This window comes from Plectropomus leopardus, chromosome 9, assembly GCF_026936395.1.
Source record: "Plectropomus leopardus strain MGB_pleo_1.0 chromosome 9, ASM2693639v1, whole genome shotgun sequence".
Taxonomy (NCBI): domain Eukaryota; kingdom Metazoa; phylum Chordata; class Actinopteri; order Perciformes; family Serranidae; genus Plectropomus; species Plectropomus leopardus.
The window spans coordinates 10,206,253-10,226,468 of record NC_142184.1 but is presented as its reverse complement, the minus strand read 5'-3'; the positions used below and the strand labels follow the sequence as shown (position 1 = coordinate 10,226,468).

At 38.3% G+C, this 20,216-nt stretch overlaps 3 protein-coding genes across 6 annotated transcripts; 2 read left to right on the top strand and 1 right to left on the bottom strand.

Moving 5' to 3' along the window:
- Positions 1 to 227: 227 nt before the first annotated feature.
- On the bottom strand, positions 228 to 7,994 carry LOC121946848 (monocarboxylate transporter 2). Of its 4 annotated transcripts, none has more exons than XM_042491636.2 (5): positions 7,833 to 7,994; positions 4,334 to 4,568; positions 4,051 to 4,194; positions 1,053 to 1,916; positions 228 to 946 (listed from the first exon to the last, which is right to left on the bottom strand). In XM_042491636.2, the coding sequence occupies exons 2-5, from the start codon at positions 4,548 to 4,550 to the stop codon at positions 723 to 725; spliced, it is 1,449 nt and encodes a 482-aa protein (XP_042347570.1). In that variant the 5' UTR covers positions 4,551 to 4,568; positions 7,833 to 7,994; the 3' UTR covers positions 228 to 722. The 4 variants fall into 4 exon arrangements, with proteins under 4 accessions (XP_042347570.1, XP_087938063.1, XP_042347569.2 ...); XM_088081937.1 differs by having other exon boundaries at positions 4,334 to 4,564; positions 7,833 to 7,990; XM_042491635.2 differs by lacking the exon at positions 7,833 to 7,994 and adding an exon at positions 4,688 to 4,795.
- Positions 5,772 to 10,409, top strand: LOC121947567 (uncharacterized). The gene is made up of 3 exons (XM_042492675.2): positions 5,772 to 6,289; positions 9,097 to 9,285; positions 9,415 to 10,409. The coding sequence occupies exons 1-3, from the start codon at positions 6,146 to 6,148 to the stop codon at positions 9,607 to 9,609; spliced, it is 528 nt and encodes a 175-aa protein (XP_042348609.1). The 5' UTR covers positions 5,772 to 6,145; the 3' UTR covers positions 9,610 to 10,409.
- A 2,434-nt stretch (positions 10,410 to 12,843) lies between these two features.
- On the top strand, positions 12,844 to 20,211 carry LOC121947008 (calcium-independent phospholipase A2-gamma-like). Its single transcript, XM_042491871.2, has 8 exons — positions 12,844 to 14,265; positions 14,547 to 14,699; positions 14,788 to 14,945; positions 15,166 to 15,260; positions 15,387 to 15,558; positions 15,685 to 15,742; positions 16,384 to 16,578; positions 18,007 to 20,211. Exons 1-8 carry the CDS (start codon positions 12,844 to 12,846, stop codon positions 18,463 to 18,465), a joined length of 2,712 nt encoding a protein of 903 aa, XP_042347805.2. The 3' UTR covers positions 18,466 to 20,211.
- Positions 20,212 to 20,216: the final 5 nt, after the last annotated feature.

The following is a 20,216-nucleotide window of genomic DNA, read 5'->3' as shown; positions in this document are numbered from 1 at the left end:
TCTCTAAAAGTGGGAGTTAAACTTATAGGCAGCAGGAGAGGATTTCCAGGGAAGGTATTTTGAGAGAGAAGGTGTGTAGTCTTTACAACAGACATTTAATTTTCTCATTTTTTTAATCGCTGTGCTCTTGGCGATCCATTTATAATATGTGACGGCCCTCTGGGAGGGTCAGGACCTAGACTTTGGAAAGCGATGCTGTAAAGAACCAAACCACCATTGACGCTGCCTGTTGTTTAATTGCAGTTTAATAGGAGAGATGTGTTGCAACTTATGTCCTGACATGACAGTGTCCAGTGCCATCTAGTGGTAATAAGATGATAATAAACAGAGGTAGCTTGGCTCTGTGTTGTGGGATGCGGCTTGTAATTTTTTTTATCAGTCTCACAGGAAAATGACATTTTATTCAGCCACTGAAAAAAAAACAGAGGAACTATATAAATTCATAGAGCCATTACAGTAATTGCTTTGGAAATAACAGCAGCATTTCTGGATGTTATATAAATGAAGGTCATTACAGATATAGTAAACATAATGTAATAATAACATATATAAAACAACTATTAAAATACCAAGTGTTGATCTATCTAGCAAAGGTCCAAAGAGTCCAATAATCTCTTCCAAGGTAGAAAATAATTGCTATCAATAATACTGTGTGTTGTGCTCTAAAGCCTGTGTAGTGTCATCTTTCTATATTCACTAAAATAATATCATAGTCAGCATGTTCATCCTTCTGTTTCATGCGCTGTTTTATCATCCTGGCTCATTTTAAGTTGCACTGCCTCTTCGCTAGTCCTCATCTCCACAGCCTCGCTCTGCCTCCGCTCCTCGTCCAGCTTTTTGTAGTTGTAGTAATGCATGACGAAGAAATATATGCCAGGCGTTAGCATAAACACTCCGCAGGCGTAGTACATGTATTTGTAGTCCCCGAAAATATCAACCAGAGCTCCTGAAAGACAAGACACACCCTTCATTAGTCACAGTTTTATACATTCTAACATTTTGTTCATGCATTTATAATCTGAAATTTAAAAAAAACTCTGAAGTTTACAAACCTGAAAGTGGAGGTCCAAGAAGCACCGGTGCACACTCGATAATAGTCACAAGTCCAACGGCACTGGAGAAGCGTTGAGCTCCAACAAGATCCATCAGAACTTCAAAGAGCAGTGCAGAAAGCATCCCAAATGCCAACCCAAAGAAGACAGCATATACAACCAGACCTGTATATCCAGGCAACAGTGGACATATAAGATGGCACACACCGTTGTATGAAACTGCGAAACTGAAAAAGTACTGGATCCGCGGCCGAATCAACTTGGTGTTGCCGATGAGGCCTGTTGCTGGTCTGATAAACATGTCCACCAGAGCGAAAATAGAGAGCAGGAAAGCTGCTGAATATTCATCAATCCCTTGATGTTTGGCATACGGAGCCAGGAAGACCACAGGCGCGAAAAACCCGAAGAACATGACCACGTTACCAATGAGATAAATGAGGAAGCCTCTGTGTTTGAAAAGGGTGAGATCTATGAATTTGTGTATGCAGCCCTGACTCCTGCTCTCATCTTGGCTTTCTTCAGTCAGAAGGTTAGCTGACTGTGCACTGGTGTCTGAAGGAGCAGCTTCCTCTGCGGCTTCCCCGTTACACTCTGGTGGCTCAGTCTTTGGTTTCGCTAGGGCATTTTTGTTGACTGGTCTCATCAATGCCCCAGCTACACAGCAGTGCAAAACAATGGATCCCAGGATGAGGAAGCTACCTCTCCAGCCAAAAGAATCAAACAGAAACTGATTGAGAGGAGCCAGAGTGAATAAAACAACTGGACTTCCTGTCATGGCGAGCCCGTTCGCCAGAGGCCTTCTGACCTGGAAATAGGTGCCTATGATCGTCAGGGCCGGCTGAAGGTTGAAGGCAAGGCCTAAACCTGTTGAAATAATAAAATTGTTCATTACCATCCCTTAAATAATGTATTTTGTTATCATATCAGTGTACAACAAAATTTGTGATGCTGATATCTAATAAAAAATGAAATTTTAAGACGGATAAAGAAACACTGATGCACATTGACACCTGAATTACAGGGAGAATTCACCCCAAAATCCAAAATACATATTTTTGGTCTTACCTGTTGTGATATTTATTAGCCTAGATTGTTTTGGTGTGACTTACAAAGTGTTGGAGATACCGGACATAGAGATGTCTGCCTGCTCTCGAATATAACAGAACTGGATGGCACTCAGCTTATGGTCCCCAAAGCACCAAAAAATACATTTGAAAAACTCAAGAGCAGTCTCTTTACTGAAATCATGACCCAGTCACTCAAGATAATCCATGGACTTTGTTGACAGCAATTTCATGTAGGAACTATTTTCTCTCCACCGAACTACAACCACCTACCATATTGTCGCGCAGAAGAAAGTGTGCATCAACTGCTAGCTCACCTAGTCACAACTGAGCTAGGTAATGTTACCTGTCCCTTAAAGTCTTTTTCTCCAGCTACGTTACGTAGTTACGTTTTGTCCAAGGAGAAGTTGTGATTGTATTTTAATTACAAACTACCATCATCAAACCATCGTGTCCACCTTGAGGGGGCAGGAAAATGACATTTTAGCTGCTGTAACGATTTAATATTACTATTCTATATTATCTGCATAATGTGCTGTTTAAAAGTTTCAAAAATGTACTGAAATGTTGATAGAGATGTACTTTGGAGAACTAATATGAACAACAATCAAATTTTGAATTTTTATTATTACAGTGGATACTACTAGTTAATTAATTGGTTGTTGCAAAGTTCATATGTCAGTATTTTAACAATGGATTATTAATAGAAATGACTTAAAGAAAAATGCAATTTTTCTCTGATATTAGCCCCTCAGTTAAAGGTTTCCTTTTTTGCTCTGACATTTGCGATAGTAATCTGAATATCTTTTGGGATTGGACTGTAGATCTCACAGATGAAGCAATTTAAAGATGTTGCCTTTGCTTTTAGGAAATTGTGTATGACTGTTTTCACAGTATTCTGAATTATTATTAATATACCATTCTAACCAAAGAATTAATTGATGACTCAATAAAATTACTTGCAGATTAATCAGTGAGTTGCATCCCTGACTACAATTTACTGATAATATTCTATTTTTATATCCACTGCGGTCAAATATTTCATAAGTTTTTGATAAAACCTTGCACATCCAGCTCATTTCTGTGCCACACTTTGTGGAGAATCATTACTAGATTAAAGTTTAAAGTCTGAGAGGTTTGTTTACTCACTGGTATTAGCGTGATCATGTGGTGTGTCTGGGGTACACGCAGGCCGGTGGGGATTTTTTTAATGCAGCCGATTTAGTGAGTTATTTTTAAAAAAAATACGGTCCCGCCCCAGTTTGTGTATTGCTCTGATGGCACAGTTTCAACAGGGCATAGATGTTTCATTGTGATTTGAGAACGTATTTAAACATAGCACAAAGCGGCCTCAGTTAACCTCGCACAGGGGCACCAGCGATACTAGTGGACTGAACCTGATATCAAAAAAACTCCTGCATCCGCCTGCGTCAACCAGTCACAGCCGGGCAACATAAAGGAAACGCTATAGAGAACAGCAGCAACCTTACTAGTAAAATTCATGAACTCATGTGTTGGGGAGTAATTAAATTACAACGTAAAAGTAATTGTAATCACTTGTAGTTAATGAGAAAAAATATGCAATTAAATTACATTTACTAATCGAAATGTTGTTGATTACAAAGAGGTTACACATGAAAAAATATTTTTAGTATAAAGTTTATATGTTAAATAAATCATAAATTCTGTTGCTTTACATCTTTCTAACATGCAGGAATGCCTTCTTAAGGCATATTTTTAGACTAGGCGGGTCAGAAAAGCTGTTAAGAAAAATTTGAGGCAACATTTATGTACATAAGTCATATGTCTTTTCAGTTTTACTGTCCTGTTTAAGACATTTGTTGGAAAAGTTGACTAGTTCACTACATTTCAAAAGTAACCTCACCAATGCTGCTTATCTTATGTGATTATTGATAAAAACAACATGTTCTTACCTCCAATTACTCCAACGCAAAGATACAGATGCACAATAGTCGTACCAAAAGAAGCAAGCACCATGCCGGCGCTAACCAAGAGCCCACCGACCATCACTACCGGTCTGCTGCCATAGCGGTTGACAAGTATACTGCTCACAGGTCCTGTACAGAGGAGGGGAATATCTCACTTTCTTGGTATGTTCTTTCACTGAAGGTTTACAGCACTGAGACTTTATCTGTTTTGATTAAATCAGGGATAAGAAAATAGTTTTGAAGTACTGTGTTTATGATTTCCACTGACCTCCTGCATACATTGAGGCGAGCATGACTGAGGACAGCCATGCAATCTCACTGTAGGAAACTGAAAAATATTCCTGAATCTCCTTAAAGTAGATGGTGAGGGACTTGGGAAAGGCATAGGAGAATCCTATTGAGATGAAAGCACCAAAGACGATCGCCCAGCCCCAGCCTCCGTCTGGTGGTGTGTAGCCTAGTTTGGTTCCTGCTGCAGGGGGCATGTTTGGTCCACCCGCTGGCTAATGGGAACACATACAAGAAGTGAACACTACTACTAAAAACTACTACACATTTTTAAAGCTGTGTTAAACGCTCACATGACCCTGAAACATACATTCTACAAATCACAAGAGCTCACCTCTACACACAATCCTTGAAAGCGTACTGGCCAGGCTACGAACACTGTTGTTGTACCAGGCTGTGGCTGCCTCAGACCCTGCTTTAAGGCCTTTGATCTCATCACGTGTGCTTGCATGACAAATACGAGTGACCATATATAGAGAGAGGCAACAACCCTACTGGAGACTACATTTATTGTGATAGTATTCAACCAAAACATGAGCCCCTTGGGTCTCAGCCACAGATGTGCCGCCGAAGCACTGAGGGACCTGTGGTTCTTGAACTCTAACAAAATAATCTGTTGTTATCTTAATTAAAATTATGAGGTGCTCAGATTTAATTACTGTAGATCCCACGGTTCCCACACATTTTCACACACAAAATACCAAAACTTTATGATAACTTTTCAAGGATCCAAAATTAATTTTTTTCCTTTGCCCCACTCACCCACCGTTTTTCAAACATATTGGATTCAAACTCTATTTAGACATAATTTCAGTGTCCCAAATGATTTGTTCAAGGAATACCAAAAATGTGAAAATCCAACCATAAGACAGAACATATACTGTATGCTATAATCTATGCTGCCCATGTCACTTGCTCCATCTCAAAAATGCGACACATTTTATAAATAGTCAAGGGGCAACAGTATGAAAACATGTTAATTCCCACTGTGACATTATATTTCTCAGCTCAGTAGCCTGATGATAATCAGACATATCAGATTTAAATTCTGTACAAAATTAATTTCAGTTCATTAGCATACATAGATGAATAAAATAAATGAATATTAGAGCTACATTAAGTTAACAGCTACAGAAATTACATTTGCCATTACATGTAAGTAGGCTATATCCATATTACATTACTGTGACATTTTCATTACACAACAAAATTCCATGACTTTTGCAAACCTTTCAAGGATTTTACTAATACAATGACATTCCTTGGCCTGGGAAAATACTGTGAAAATTCCAGGTATTCCATGACTGTGGGAACCCTGCAATCTTAAGGAAATTACATAAAATAATTTATTTTTAGTAAATAAGGTTGTATTATCACTAAGCAGATAAGCCTCCTCCGGCTTGTGGAAATGCAGCAGAGTGACACCTCTTACGTCACAGTGGAGCTACACGATCACCACGCCTCCTTCAGTCATGCTCTCCGGTCAGCTGTTACCGCTAACTCACTGAAAGTTTGAATGAATTAAAATTTAGCTAAATGACTAGACGAATTTGAGGACGGGAGATAATGTTCAGAGTTTTCTTTCCAGCGTTTGTTTTAAACACATCAGCGCGTGGCCTCTGTTTGTGTTACACAACCGCTTGTGTAACGCGGACGTTTGTTGTTTGGTAACATTGGCTAGTGTCTGCTACACTGAAGTGGAGCTAGCTTAGCTGTGTAGCTTTTTAGTCGCGTTAGCACTATTTAAGTAGCAGGTTCGTCGCTGTGGTGGGTTCAAATAGTGTGTTTCGAGATGTTTTCCAAAGTGAGGATGTGTGTAGTCTCGGGGTTGACCAGATTGCCCACTTATGTTAATTCAACGACGGCAATAAAAGCGACACCTGCCCTGTGCAGACATCAGCACCGGACCTTTAGCTCTGAATCTGCAGGTGTCAAGGTGAGTTTCTCTGTGAGTTACTGCATTACACAAACAGTTTGACTTACATTTTTTGGCTAAATAATCTAATGACTTTATAATATACCAGTAGCGTTGGCGAATAGTTAGGCAACGTACTACAAGTTTGAAAAACACAGTCATTAGTGAGCCTCTATTTACAGTAGCTTAAGCTAACAATTTAGCTAACAATGTTGCTTTCGCTAAGGGACTGTTCGTTATTTACCAGAGTGGGGGTTGAGCTTATTATGTTGCTACAACTAAGGGACTGTTCTTTATTTGTCAAAGGAGAGGGTGGCTGGGCTGTGACATTGTTTTTTTACCCTCCCTGTAGCAACAAATATTTTTTTGACCCTTTCTGGGTGACCCTCCATAAATCAGTTTGTAGCTTTGTAAAGCTTACACAATGGCTTGATGGCTGGATTTGTGTTTTGTGGCAGATGTGTGTTGGTTTTTTATTTTTTATCTGTTTTCCTTAAGAAGTGAGCTATTTATGTGAACATGCTGGTTTTGTTTACTTTTGGTAAAGCTAATAAATTGATTTAAATGTACCATTTGCTGTTTGAAAGTTAGAAATTGAAGATGACATATGAGAGTTGAAAAAAAATCCTAGTTTTTCCACCTTTTGTTGTGCAGGCTGGGTAGTAAGTGCAAACAGTTTATTTTGGCAAAATTTCAAATTACACTTGTAAAATAGAATAGACTAGAATTTAGTTTTGATGGAAGTGTTCATCCCACAAACTGTGTTCAAGGATCATTGGAAATGTGAAAATCCAATGACAATTCATATATATTTTTTTTTTAACAGTTTCTTGCTATGAAATATGGAATGATTTTGGCGATTTTTTAAAGAAAACATGCAGATGTGGAAGGCAATGTTTCTTCAAAAATAAGTAAAATAAATTATTAAGTAAAAAATCAAAATATAGCAATTTAGAGATAGATGCTCCTTCCAAAAGCCAAAAGAAAAAAAAAAACATAGGCTTATAAGTCCCTACCAAGTGCTTAAAAAAATTATTTGACATGCGTCCCTTTTTTCCACCACCCCCTCCCCTCTCATAAATAATGAACGGTCCCTAAAGGGGATTTTGTTTTTTAATCACCAATGTCTGTCTACCAGTAATGATCTGTTATGATATGTTATCTATAAATGGTAGGATTGGTTGTTATTTGCTGTAGCAAATTAAAGTAATGTTTAATTAAAATGAGGTTAATTCCCTCTGCTAGACAAAAATATTAAAACTTTGAATGGTAAAAGTGCACTGCCAATTCTGTGTTTGTACGTTCGGTAAAAGATGTCCACCACAGAAAGACCACCACTCTGCCATTATGGTAAAACAAGAGGTAAAAGTGAATGAATTGTTGTGTTTGTTGTTGCAAAACACGATCAGAGTGGCATAGAACTGTTAACATGACAGTTCTATGCTCACATTTTCAGATGGTTAGCAGCTAACTGTTAGCGACATGGCAGTCAAGCAGGGCAACTGGCCTACACATAACCAGACAAACAAATAGTTTTCTCAGTTAACTTTTAAGCAAACATCACCTCTTAATATCTGAATCTTGTCTTGAGTTTTGAATCTGGTCCAGCAGAGTTTGAAAGGCCGAGCAGCAGCTTGTCCACTCTTGCGAAACTATAATTTTAACTTCAACTCAGCTGCAGAAGTTGAGACTGAGCTTTAGTCGGTCATGTAACATCACATTAGGGGGCCACTATGACCCAGATATGAGATACCCCTTCTTGGGCCAAGCTTCAAATGTCAAAAGTGGCAGCTGGTAGTTGTTAAAATACGTGGGAAAATATGTAACAGTATCCAGCAATGCTAAATATAATGCTGACTGTATAATCAACAATAATTAGAATATCTAATTTAACTTGATCTCATATTGATGTTGTATATTTTGGTTGTGTAATAATTCTGATTCCATTAATTTTTTGTTTGTTTGTTTTCATGCCTAATTCTTCATATTTTGCTGGAGATAGTGGTTCATTATTTGCACTAGTCTTCCAAGTGAGAACTCCAAAGATGGCTTTGTGAACTCAAATTAAGTTTGTTTAAGGTGCTCTTTAGATAAGGATACGATACATCATACATGTAGACACAAAAATCACATAAAGCAACAAGGCACTATTTTCTGAAATAAATTGAAAGCCTTATTCTCATGGCATGGTCATGCTAAAAAAAAAACTGTGACACATATGGGCATCAAGCCCTCTTCAGGAAGTTATAAGATCTAAAATATTAACAAAGTACTGATGAATATTCATACTGGTGCACAGGTAATCCTTTATGAGACAAAGAGTTGTAATGTTCACATACCCACATTTTCATTAATTTTCATGACTTTGTTTTCTAAATGTTTTTGTCATTTGATTAGTTTAATATGAAACAATTTAAATGTATGTGTATAAGATATCTAAATTCAGCTCTCATACAATTTTACTTTGTTTTTTGGCTCTAAGGGTGTAACATTTTTACTGTATTATTTATTGATCTTAGAGCATTGGCTGTCTAGAAAAGTAGTATTTGGACTCCCTCTAAAACAAACATGATGCAAACATATGGTATCTCACATTTACGCAGAACCAAACACGGTTACATCAAATGTTATACATAGTACAGAAGACATTGATACAGTTGTTCATGAAAGTCTCAAAGTGTTTTTCCACCAGAAAAAGCAATAAGTTACTAAAGAGGTCATTCAAGGTCTGCCAGCTTGGAAATCTCTTTTCCCTGCCATAAGTCATCTTGGTCTCGTGCACTTAAAGACAGCAGTGCTGTTTCCATTCATCCTCTGCTCTGTTTCAGGTGCTGTATGATGGGCTTTGTCCCATATGTGTGACGGAGATCCGGTTCCTCCAGTTTCTGCAGAGGAACCGACCTGAGAAAGTAGATTTTATTGATATCGCCCTGCCAGGCTACGACGGAGAGAAATACAAGGATATCAGCTACGAGATGGCCATGGAGCAAATGCACGTGATTGATGAGAAAGGCGAGGTAAATGCACACTTTACTGACTTCAGTAAGACTACGAAATCCTGTATGTCACATAATTGCCATTTTGAAAGACATTTGCGGATTGAATGTAGTATTCTGCCAGTTTGCTAACCTCCTGTGCTTTGGCAGGTTCATAGTGGGATCCCAGCGTTTGCAGTCATGTACGGTGCAGTGGGCCTCGGCTGGGTGGGTCGCCTCATGATGTGGAAACCTGTGAGACCCTTCATGGACAAGTCCTATGCCATCTTTGCCAAGAACCGCCTAAAGTGGACTGGGCGTGGGGAGGAGTGCATCACAGGGCGCTGTGAAAAGAAAACAAGCTGAAAAAATAAAGTATGTGGATTAAATTAATTGATCGTGAAGACGAACAGAATAAAAAAAAACACGTTTTACCTGTTAAAATATCAGTTTATTATGAACCTGGTCTGGTTTAAAGACTGTTCTTAGTTTAAGGGAAATATTGGCTGCCTTATTATAAATGTGTATGTTTTGAAATTATTTGATGGGTTATATATATTTTTACTTTAAGTTTGTTAAAAACACCTCAATGATATGAGTTTAAGAGACAAATTAGCGTAAGCAATTAAAAAAAGTTTAAAAACAGCTCCCTCTGTCTAGTAACACCATTTTCACAGAGATTTACTTATTGGGATCAATAACTGGTGCTTGTATTCTCTTCATCTGCAACTATGAGCTTTGTAACTCCAGCCCGAACAAATATGATGCAGCAGAGGAAAAAACTTTACTGGAAAAGACAGAGTAATGGTGCTCTGTATACCAGACTGTCACACAATGACAAATATACAGAACTGAGAAAATCGCTGAAGCAAAATACAGGCAATTTCCTGTCGCACACAGCGTCTGAGATTGAGGCTCATTCAATACAGATAGAGAATCAAACTGTCAGGAAGCTGCCACTAGATGTCATCGTAAGTCCAAACTAATATCATCCTTGAGAGTGAAATTGCTCCAAAAGACTTGTGTTATATGGCAGGTGTGATTATTTGCCAGATCATGATTTAACCTGTTCATTCAAAGTTGCCTTGTAACAGATATTAAGCAGGAATTTTGTGTGAAATCAATATTCAGTGTTTTTCACAATAAAGGGAACTCAAACACCAAAACTGACTCAATTGGCACAATGTTTCTAATTTGAATTAATCTTTGTTACTTTGTTTGTTATCAACTTTTTTATTATTTAACATTGAAAACAAACAACAAAACATCAACATACAACCCCCAGCAGCAACCCGATCCACATTACAATAGTCCTTAGTGGATCTACTGGAGAAGACAGTTAAGTCATTAGGAGGAAAACATTGAGACATAGAAAAATTTAATGTAATAAATTACTCTTTGTTACTTAAATCTGTGTCCTGGACAGACACAAACAGACACAAGACCTTTTAATCTGACATACTCTTAGTAACCTGGGCAAATTGGCTTTATTTATTTATTTATTTCAAAAATATGGGAAGAAGGCAATAAGTGAAAAAAGAGGAGATGAACCAGAAGCTAGCAGGAAATCTGGTAAAAGTACAAGAAATTAAAAGAAAAAACAAACAATTAAAATAATTTAAAAAAAAATAATAATTTGAAAATTATAATTAGGAAAATAAGTCACTGGAAATTTTTCTCTAGCTTTTTAAAAATAGTTCCATTGTTTGCTCTTTAGCACTGTGGTTACACTGTAGACACCTAAAGAAAAGGTCTTACTCTCTTTGTTTCCTGTACAAACAGATGGTACTCAGTAAGTATTTGGTACCCAATATGCAGAAAGTAGTTACACTGTAACTTCTTGGCTGTAATTTAAAGCACACTGCATTTAATCTGATCTGTTAACCATTACAGACTTATCATGTTGTGTCACATGTTTTGGCCTGGGTCCAGTTTCCAGGAAGCCTGTTTGTTTTGGAGGGTTTGTGTGTTTGTTTGTTTCTGTGCCTTGAGCTGTGACGTAAGAAGCAGCTAACGTCAGCTCACTGAGACCCTCAAGTTGTCAGCCCCCTCCCTAATTTTAGACTTGTGCTTCCAGTCTTGCAGTCAGCAGAGACAGCACATGATCTTAAGCCTGTGTGGTCTTACAAAGCATTGGTGGTGCCTGTCCGCCCCCCAGCTGAGCTCAACCAATAAGCTTAAAGCACTGCAGGAGAGAAGGGTCGAATTAAGTGTCAAAACACAAAAGACATACTGACAGTTTGTCAGAAGTGGTGTATCGAGATCTAGATATCAAAGGAAGGAAACTTGGCTGAAGAGGAATTGTGAAGACAGAAGAACTAAGTGTTGTGCTTCAGGTAAATCTTAAGTGCTTTTATCTGACGTTTCCTGTCAAGGTTAGAGTAGCTATAAGCTACTTTGGTTCATGACCTTCCCCCATTTGAGTAGAAAACAGCCACAGTAGATGTTTGACTATTGCAAAGCCAAACTGTTTGCCTTTCTCTTTGTAAAGGCACCACAGAAACTGTTCGTGAATGCACTTCTTTTTTTACATTACTTTTTTTAAACTGATTGGTTTGGTTAGGATGTTGGAGCAACTGCGGGCAAAGCTGTTTGCGTTCTCAAGTTTCTGTGTCACATTGTGGACATAGGTCTATATAGAGTTGTGTATAGTCATTTACACTCATGTGTTTGCTGCCAGGTTTCATGTTACATTCATGAGGGGACACAGTACTAGGAAAAGGTAGAGGTGGGCAAGGTTATAATGGAACGTTATGTTTGTACACAATCAGCTCAGCTGCACTCTCCATTTAAAGTCACAGTGCGCCTCTGCGCTGAAGAGACGACATAATGATATACCAGACTTTTTAAATTTTATTTGATTTGATTTAATTTTGATTTATTAGCACACAAGATTTGATAAAAACAAGTACTTATAAAAAAAAAAAACATGACAAGAAATTTGCAGGAAGGTTAAGAAACCAGAAGGGGCCTATCGTAAAAATCTCCACCAGAATTTACAATCGACTCAAATTCTGACAGTAATTCGCTCCTTAGCGTGACAATATAACAAACAAACAAACAAGTAGTTATAATAGTCATAAATGGAGCAGATGCATACTAATAACATATCACACATCAACACAGCTACAGCACAGGTGTTATTTTTTAATCATGTTATACTTAAATAAAAGTAATGAATGTAATTTACCTGATACTTTTGTTTTTATCTTGAGTTTGTGCTTTTCTGTTTTGTTTTTCGCTTTCTGTAAGGTTTAACTATAATTGTATTATGCCCTGATTTCTCATCTGGCGCCAGGTCAAAACTTTAAATGTAGTCCAATTAATACCTGCAAAAGTGACATTCCCATTAGCCCCAGTGCACTATAAATGCTTATTAGCAAATGTTAGTATGCCCAAACTGCGCTAAGACGGTCAACATGGTAAACATTATACCTGCTTAACATCAATATGCAACATTTCTTAGCTTGTTAGCTTGTTTCTAATGTGTTTGTTTTATGTTTTCCTAGATTGCTGTTGAAAAATGCTGCTCCAGCCTAAATCAGTGCAAGCTCAAGAGTCACATATGGACTGATTGCTGCTCAACACAACAGGTTAAACATGGGTCGCTACCTCAGCACCAACTTGTGTTCAAGTTCTGTGTCCTGCAAAATTAGGTACCTAATGAGCCTTCTCAGAAAGTACCCTCGTCTGGCTAAAGCACCACTCAGCCTGGAACTCCACAGATATTCACTGCTGTCATCCCCTCATCCGTCCAGATTTACAAGAAAAGCTGCTTTTTATATTTTAAACTCAACTGGTACGGGCTCTACCTCTAACCACTTCCTCAGAGATTTTAGCAAAGAACTGAAACATCTCTCGGTGCGTTTTTATTCGTCCTCCAAGAAGAGTACTTTCAAACCTGAAGCTCCAGTTGGGATCTTTGAGGAGGCTCAGAACAGTATTGTTTTGAGTTCACTGGGCGGACGTCTTGGTCAGTCATTTAACAGATTGTCCAGACACATTAACATTTATTTCAAGACAAAGGATGTTGTACCTCTTGCTGAAAACACCGACTTTGTTGTCACAACTTCAGAATATCTTGGCAGATCACAGAGGCGTCATCAAAGTCAACAGGCACCCAGAGAGCGAAATGTATCCAAGCGCAAGGACTCAACACAGACCCTGAAAAGCAAAGACAAACAGGAGGGTTCAGAATTGAGTCCTTCAACAAAGGACAACTCTGGACTCCAACTTTTTCACATTAGCTCTTTGGCGACAACATTCGGTGAGAGCTACAGTTACGTTGCGAATCACATTAACTCAGTCTTCTCTCGCAGTTTTTCAAAAGTTCAAATGCAGGAGAATACAGAAACCATGTCTTCCACCAGAGGGACAAACAGGAGGCAAACAAGGAGAAAAATGCAAAACACTTACATCATGAAGTCTAAAGACACTGAAGTGTCTGAAGTCAAATCAGGTCCTGATCAGGCAACAGTTGAACCCAACAATATGTCCAGCAGCTGGGAGGAGAGCTACCTTTACTTTGCGAGACACGTCAATAAATACTTTGAATCCAAAGTTGCAGAAAAAGTTAACCAAGATCAGAATAGGAGAAAAGAACTTCCTATGGAGAAAAATAGCACTTACAAGCAACATATTTCAGCACAGTCTACCTCACAAACTCAAGGTGCCTTGTCACAACTAAAGACAGACGAAGCAGTCGTCCCTAAAAGCAGAGGCCTTTTCCACAGCAGCCGCAATACCACAAACTTTGGTGAGAACTATTTCCAGATGGCCGGCCACATCAATCAGTATTTCAAGGGTCAAAGTGAATTGGACGAGGACACTGATAGAAGAGCGATGGACCCTGGATCTGCTACCTCTGAGACACTGAAGATTGTGTCCTTTATGGACTGCCTTCGCCACCCCACGAGTGCCATCCCTGACTTGTTGGGTTCTTATTTAAAACTGGGCCCCTTGACCCAGACTGGTAAACCCCATCCTGCTGTGACTTCACCTGGTACAATTCTGAATAAAAAGGTGAGCTGAGATTAGATCTTCAGTGCTTCTACGTTTATCAAGAACGCAAATATTAAAAGAAATTGACTGTCAGTCTAGCAAGTGTGTCACCTAAAGCATATGCAGACATTTCTCATCATGCCTAATCTCATTATTTAAGCTTGTACTGCAGTGCTAATTCAAAACAGACTTTAATTTGAACTTTGTCCCAACAGGTTGCAACAGCATTGTTGGTACTATTATAGGAGCTAAAATACATCAAATGCAAAAAGTTTGTTAGTAATTTCTGTTTGTGTTCGTAGCTTGTCCTGAGTCGGAGGCAGGCAGAGGAAATGACACGCGGGTTGATTGGCTCCCTGTCCCAGGCTTCATCTTCAGAAGCTCTGTTGGCCTGCGTGGAGGCACTCAATGAACACCTCATCCGTTACCCATCATGCAAAGCTTTAATGTGGCAGGTCTGTTGGACGTGAAACATTCACAGTTATAAACGTTTAACGTATTGATTTGACCATAGTGAGTTCCTAAAGATGTTTCTGTTTTCAGGAGAAAACTGCAGTCACGTTGTTGAGGAAGCGAAGAACTTGCAGAGATAACCTGATGCTTCAGAGCGCCATTAGAGAAAGCTTGGCTCTGATCGGTTATGTGGGTCCAGTCAAAGGTCGCGGCATTAGAGTTCTCTCAATTGATGGTGGTGGCACAAGGTAACTGCAAGAAAATTGATCATATATGACATTCAGGGCGTTAATATAGCAGGAAACACCTATTTGCTATGTAAAGATATAGTGGAGTAATGGTTTATTTTTATCTTGAGAATCCAAGCTGATATCAGAATAGGGTTGTTGCGGAAGTGTACCAAGACCACAGGACCAAACAACAACACAACACTAAATTTTATCAATATTTTGTTTGTGTCTTTTCCAGAGGGGTGGTACCTCTGCAAGTGTTAAAGCTACTGGAAGCTGAAACAGGCAGGAAGATCCACCAGCTGTTTGACTACATTTGTGGCGTGAGCACAGGTGACAAACAACAGAACTGAGAGTTACTAAAAATAACAAAAAAATGTTTTCTCAACATCTCGATGCTTCTCAGTCTGATCCATCAGTTATGTCTCACTCGTGTGTCTCTGCATGTGTTTATTAAAGGTGCTGTTCTTGCCTTCATGTTGGGTCTGGCCCATTTTTCTCTGGAGGAGTGTGCTGATATGTATCGTCGCTTTGGCTCTGAAGTGTTTCGGCAGAACCCGCTGGTTGGCACCGTGAAGATGGGCTGGAGTCACTCCTACTATAACACTGAGACCTGGGAGACAATACTTCAGTATTCACAGATATTTTTTTAACACAATATAAGTGCTCTAGTGATGATAATGAATTCTTGACATGATAGTAAGACAGCAATACAATCACATGGTGTGATGGAATCTTCTGTTTTTGTTTTGTTTAGAGAAAAGCTGGGAAATCGAGTACTTATCAAAACAGCCGGAGATGAGTTGAGTCCCAAGGTAAGAACCCTGGAATTACCATAGTAATTGATTGTATAAAAATGTTATAATATCATCAACAGGGTCACAGCCCTGTTTAAATACTGTTAGATTCATGAGGCAGCAGTTGCTAACATTAAATCCCCCGCTGTGGTAGAATGGAAGCATTATTATTAGCATATTAAATAAATAATGTTGTTTATGTTGCACCTTTTTAAAAGCAGAGTTTACAAAGTGCATTGACAAACAAAGCAAAGCAGACACAGGATATATAGACGACAATACAACAATGGAAAACCAAAAAGTCCTATTGAACACAAGCAAGAAGAAACTAGGGTAGAGTTAGGATAAAGTTAAAACCAGAAGATAAATAATACAAGATGCAGGCCACATAATGTCAATATAAAATAACACAAAGAAACTGCTCAAAAACAATAAAAGCAATAAGACCATAAAGAAATAAAATAGATAAAACATAAATTAAAAGGTCAAATAGATAAAATACAAAATGAAAAGATGACATCACATAAAAGCAAAATGGGTTTTAAAAAGTGATTTAAAAGAAGTCACTGATTTTGTAGTATTATTTTGTATCAAGCATTAAAAATGCAGTTTGCTAACATTTTGTAAGCATTTTACAGAGGTTGTTGGTATCCACTCAGGTTTCAGCAGTGAGTGCAGTAGTAAACTGGGGAACCAGTCCGAAGGCCTTCGTCTTCCGCAACTACAACCACAAGCCCGGCTCTCTGAGCCGCTACGCGGGAGGCTCAGGCTGCCAGATGTGGGAGGCAGTGAGAGCATCATCGGCTGCTCCAGGATACTTCCAGGAGTTTCCCTTACAAAGTGACATTCACCAGGTAGGAAACTGCTGTTGTTGCTGCATTTTCAGTGGATTTTCAGTTCAGATTTTTAGTGGAAGACTCAAAATCCTGCTGCAATATATTTGAGTGAATGAAAATGTGATAAATGAATGCCTTTTTTTAAATCACAAAATTAGAATCTAGATTGAATGTCAGAGCTTATGATTTTTGTGTGATTTAAAAGAAGTCATTTTTGTGATTTTTGTGTTTGTCCCTTTTTGGACATTTTTGCAGGTCCATGATCACAGCACAAGCAGAACTCTTCATTTGGTCTTTTTTTCCTCAGCAGCAGTTCGTGAAGTTTAAGATGTGGGGCAGATAATTGATCTGTCGATCTGATCACAGCTAATCAGATCAGTGCGATGAATGGGGGTGCAGCTGCTGCAGGAGTGAGTGAAAGCAAACTTTTAGACTCCGCACAATGAATGGTAAAGTTTCACTTTTACTGTGCCTCAAGTTCTGCTGCTGTGTTCCAACAACACTAGTAATAAATGGTCAAACTCCAAAAATATAAAATCAGTGAATAGTGGCAGATATTTTGATTGATGTGGACTGCCACAAATAAATATATGTGTGGGAAACCCTGAGTGATAAGGGACTGTGGGAAAATAACTCAGTGGGGAGTGTGGATGAACTTGATGTGCCACTTCATTAAAAACAAGGCCCTTCCCAGCATCAACACATTTTTATTTTGCCCTTCCCTTTGACAAAGAGAAAAACAGTCAATTACTCTTAATTACTTTAAGTGCATAAATAATTAGAGGTGGTGTAACCCAATTATATGTTAATGGTACAACTCCTAATTACTACAGTAATTACAGCATTGTTGTCCTGTGCACGTGGCAAGACACACTTTTATGGCCTGTGGTGCACATAAAAGCTATGTCTTGATGTAACTTCAAAGAAAAAAGGTCATATCTAGGATGAGAGCAAAGATTAAAAAACCCAAAGAAAAAACAGTAGCATACAAAATAACCTTAAAAAACCCAAACAAAACAAAACAGAATGGAAAAAGGAGAATAAAGGCTTGTTTTAGGTTTTGTTTTTTGTTTTTGTTGTTTATAAGATTAAGCCTTTTAAGATAAAAACAAGAAAGCATTAAATCTTTTTCCCTTTTTAACCCTGTGAAACCTGAGGACATTAGCTTGATTTCTTTCAAACGCATGAAAACAAGGTTATGAGCAACCAAAGTAGAAATGACCCCATTACTAAGAAATGAGTAAATGCGTATTAAAAATTACCTGCAAATTTAAAAAAAACTTGGAAAAAGTGCTAAAAATATTTAATAATTCTGTTGCATAATGTAATAGTCTAAAAGCAGCACGAGAAAAGTGATGTCCCTCCAAGTTTCAGCGGGTTACAATTTGGGAAAAAAAAGACTCTTCTTTTCATGTCACATTTCGATTTTTTTCTGTGTCTTCATAGGATGGAGGAATCATCCTGAACAATCCCTGTGCCTTGGCTGTTCATGAGAGCCGTCTGTTGTGGCCCAACCAGCCCTTCCAGTGTGTGCTGTCCCTCGGCACCGGCCGCTATGACAATGCTAAGCGGGGACCTGCCACCTCCACCAGCCTGAGGGCCAAAATCAGCAACCTCATCAGCAGTGCCACTGACACTGAAGGGGTCCACACCCTTTTGGACGAACTGCTGGCTCCAGATGTTTACTTCCGCTTCAACCCCATGCTTAGTGCTTTGGTGTCCCTGGACGAGAGCCGACCGCAGGCCCTGGACCAGCTGCAGAGAGACACCCAGAACTACCTGGAGAGAAACAGGCCCAAACTGGCCCGGCTGTGTTTGGTGCTCGGGGCAGAGCGCTCAGCTGCCAGCAGATCTAAGGACTGGATGAGTGAGAGGGCCTGGGAGATGAAGCAGAGATGGGTGTGAGCAGGTGCAGTGTGAGGAGGTACGTCGACACAAAGATGCATACAGGTGCACACACATGCAGGTCCTGGACAAAATAACAGAAACATTTTTTTTTTAAAGTTTGATTTGATTTATTAATTTCAAACATTTAAAAAAGGTAAATGATTATGCAAAAACAGACAAAAAAGTAATAATTACAGACAATGAAAAACATAAAGCAAAAGAAATGGTCAAATTCATAATGACTTGGTTTACTTCTTCAAAAAGGAGTGAGGGTAAGTAAAAACTGAGTTTTGTACAAACATTTATGGTCCAGAGAAGATGAAGCTCAGTGATCCCCTGACATTTTCTGTAGCGCCACCATGAGGTAAAAACAAATGAAATTATTGAATGAAACGTGGCGCAGACATAAATGTCCCCCTCAGGATTAACTAACTAAATTAACTTAAGTGATCCTTAATTTTCTTTTAGTACCACATCAGGTCAAAATTCTAGAGTGACACTACCCCCAACACTAATAAAATTTAATTTTTTTTTTTTTAAGAAAAACAAATAAGCAAATGTCATTTTGCTTACACACCAAACTAAAAGAATAAACATGAGGAACATAGTACCTGCTAAACACCTTTTGTCAGCATTGTTATAGTGAGCAGGTTAGCATGCTGCATGTAGCTCAAAGTAACGTCTAACAGAGCAGCTAGTGTGAATTTTACAGTATCGACAGCATAAACCAAAACGTGTTTTTATGCCCAAGTCCATTTTTTTTCAGTTTTTACACGCTACAGTGAATTGTGTGTTGGTTTTTTAGCATGCCAAAACACCATTGTCCTAGCTTCAAGAGTTAGAGTTAAAGTAGAATTAAACAGGAAATTAGAGGCAGAAACATGTTAGAAAAATACAATAACAAATTAAAGGCAGTAAACACAGAACATTAATAATAATGCTAATAATAAGCACGATCAAGACAGAGTAAGAAGATAAGTTAACAGATACTGTGATTACTGTGATTCTTAAGTCAATTTAAGAAAACTTCTAGAGAAACAAAGAAGCCAGATAGTTGCTGCCAAGCTTCATCAAATTTGTCAAGGTTTTTATATCAAAATATGTTCCTGCTGTTTTGTCCAATTCCTTTTTTTGTTTTTTTGAACTGTATGCCAAATCAATATGATGTTGTCAACATGCCTCACTCAGGGTCTGCACAGTTTATTGAAATATTGTCAAAATTGCAATTTGGCCAAGTGCAATAGCCACATCACAGAGGCTGCAATTTGTGAGGTGAAATGTGTTGAAACATACCATCATAAATTAAATATTGTGATGCTACAGAGCTTACAAATCATATTCCAGACATTAGGGAACATGCTTGTTTGGTATTTCTATATATGTTTCAGTGAAAATTGAGCAATTACCATTTTGATTAAAATTGTGACTCATATCGCAGTATCTGTCAGAATAATTGCAATATGCTGGTTTTTGCATATCCTGCAGCCGTACCTCACTCATATAGTATTTTGTTTGATGACTTCTTGACATAGAGCAGACATGCGTAACAATGACATAAGCACTCCCATGCACTTTATTTAAATAAGCTTCGTGTCTTGTGCACATGTAACATTATCTACTGTCTGATCATTACTATTAATATTGCACTTCTCAGTGTTGTTGAATGTAATCTAAGTTATAAATCAAGTGATATAGCAGATGTAATATATTTTTATGCTATTGGTCATTTTATTTGTTTTGAATAAATGAATATTTATGAAGTTTTTTCC

What these genes read in the sequence shown, in the direction of transcription:
- LOC121946848 (XM_042491635.2), bottom strand. Translation starts at nt 4,789, where the DNA reads ATGAGATCAAAGGCCTTAAAGCAGGGTCTGAGGCAGCCACAGCCTGGT. An exon ending in TTGCGTTGGAGTAATTGGAG is followed by an intron (nt 1,917 to 4,050) that starts GTAAGAACATGT and finishes TTATTTCAACAG; the next exon opens with GTTTAGGCCTTGCCTTCAAC. An exon ending in TCTTGGACCTCCACTTTCAG is followed by an intron (nt 947 to 1,052) that starts GTTTGTAAACTT and finishes CTTGTCTTTCAG; the next exon opens with GAGCTCTGGTTGATATTTTC.
- LOC121947567 (XM_042492675.2), top strand. Translation starts at nt 6,146, where the DNA reads ATGTTTTCCAAAGTGAGGATGTGTGTAGTCTCGGGGTTGACCAGATTG. An exon ending in CTGAATCTGCAGGTGTCAAG is followed by an intron (nt 6,290 to 9,096) that starts GTGAGTTTCTCT and finishes GCTCTGTTTCAG; the next exon opens with GTGCTGTATGATGGGCTTTG. An exon ending in TGATTGATGAGAAAGGCGAG is followed by an intron (nt 9,286 to 9,414) that starts GTAAATGCACAC and finishes GTGCTTTGGCAG; the next exon opens with GTTCATAGTGGGATCCCAGC.
- LOC121947008 (XM_042491871.2), top strand. Translation starts at nt 12,844, where the DNA reads ATGGGTCGCTACCTCAGCACCAACTTGTGTTCAAGTTCTGTGTCCTGC. An exon ending in GCAAAGCTTTAATGTGGCAG is followed by an intron (nt 14,700 to 14,787) that starts GTCTGTTGGACG and finishes TTCTGTTTTCAG; the next exon opens with GAGAAAACTGCAGTCACGTT. An exon ending in CATTTGTGGCGTGAGCACAG is followed by an intron (nt 15,261 to 15,386) that starts GTGACAAACAAC and finishes TGTTTATTAAAG; the next exon opens with GTGCTGTTCTTGCCTTCATG.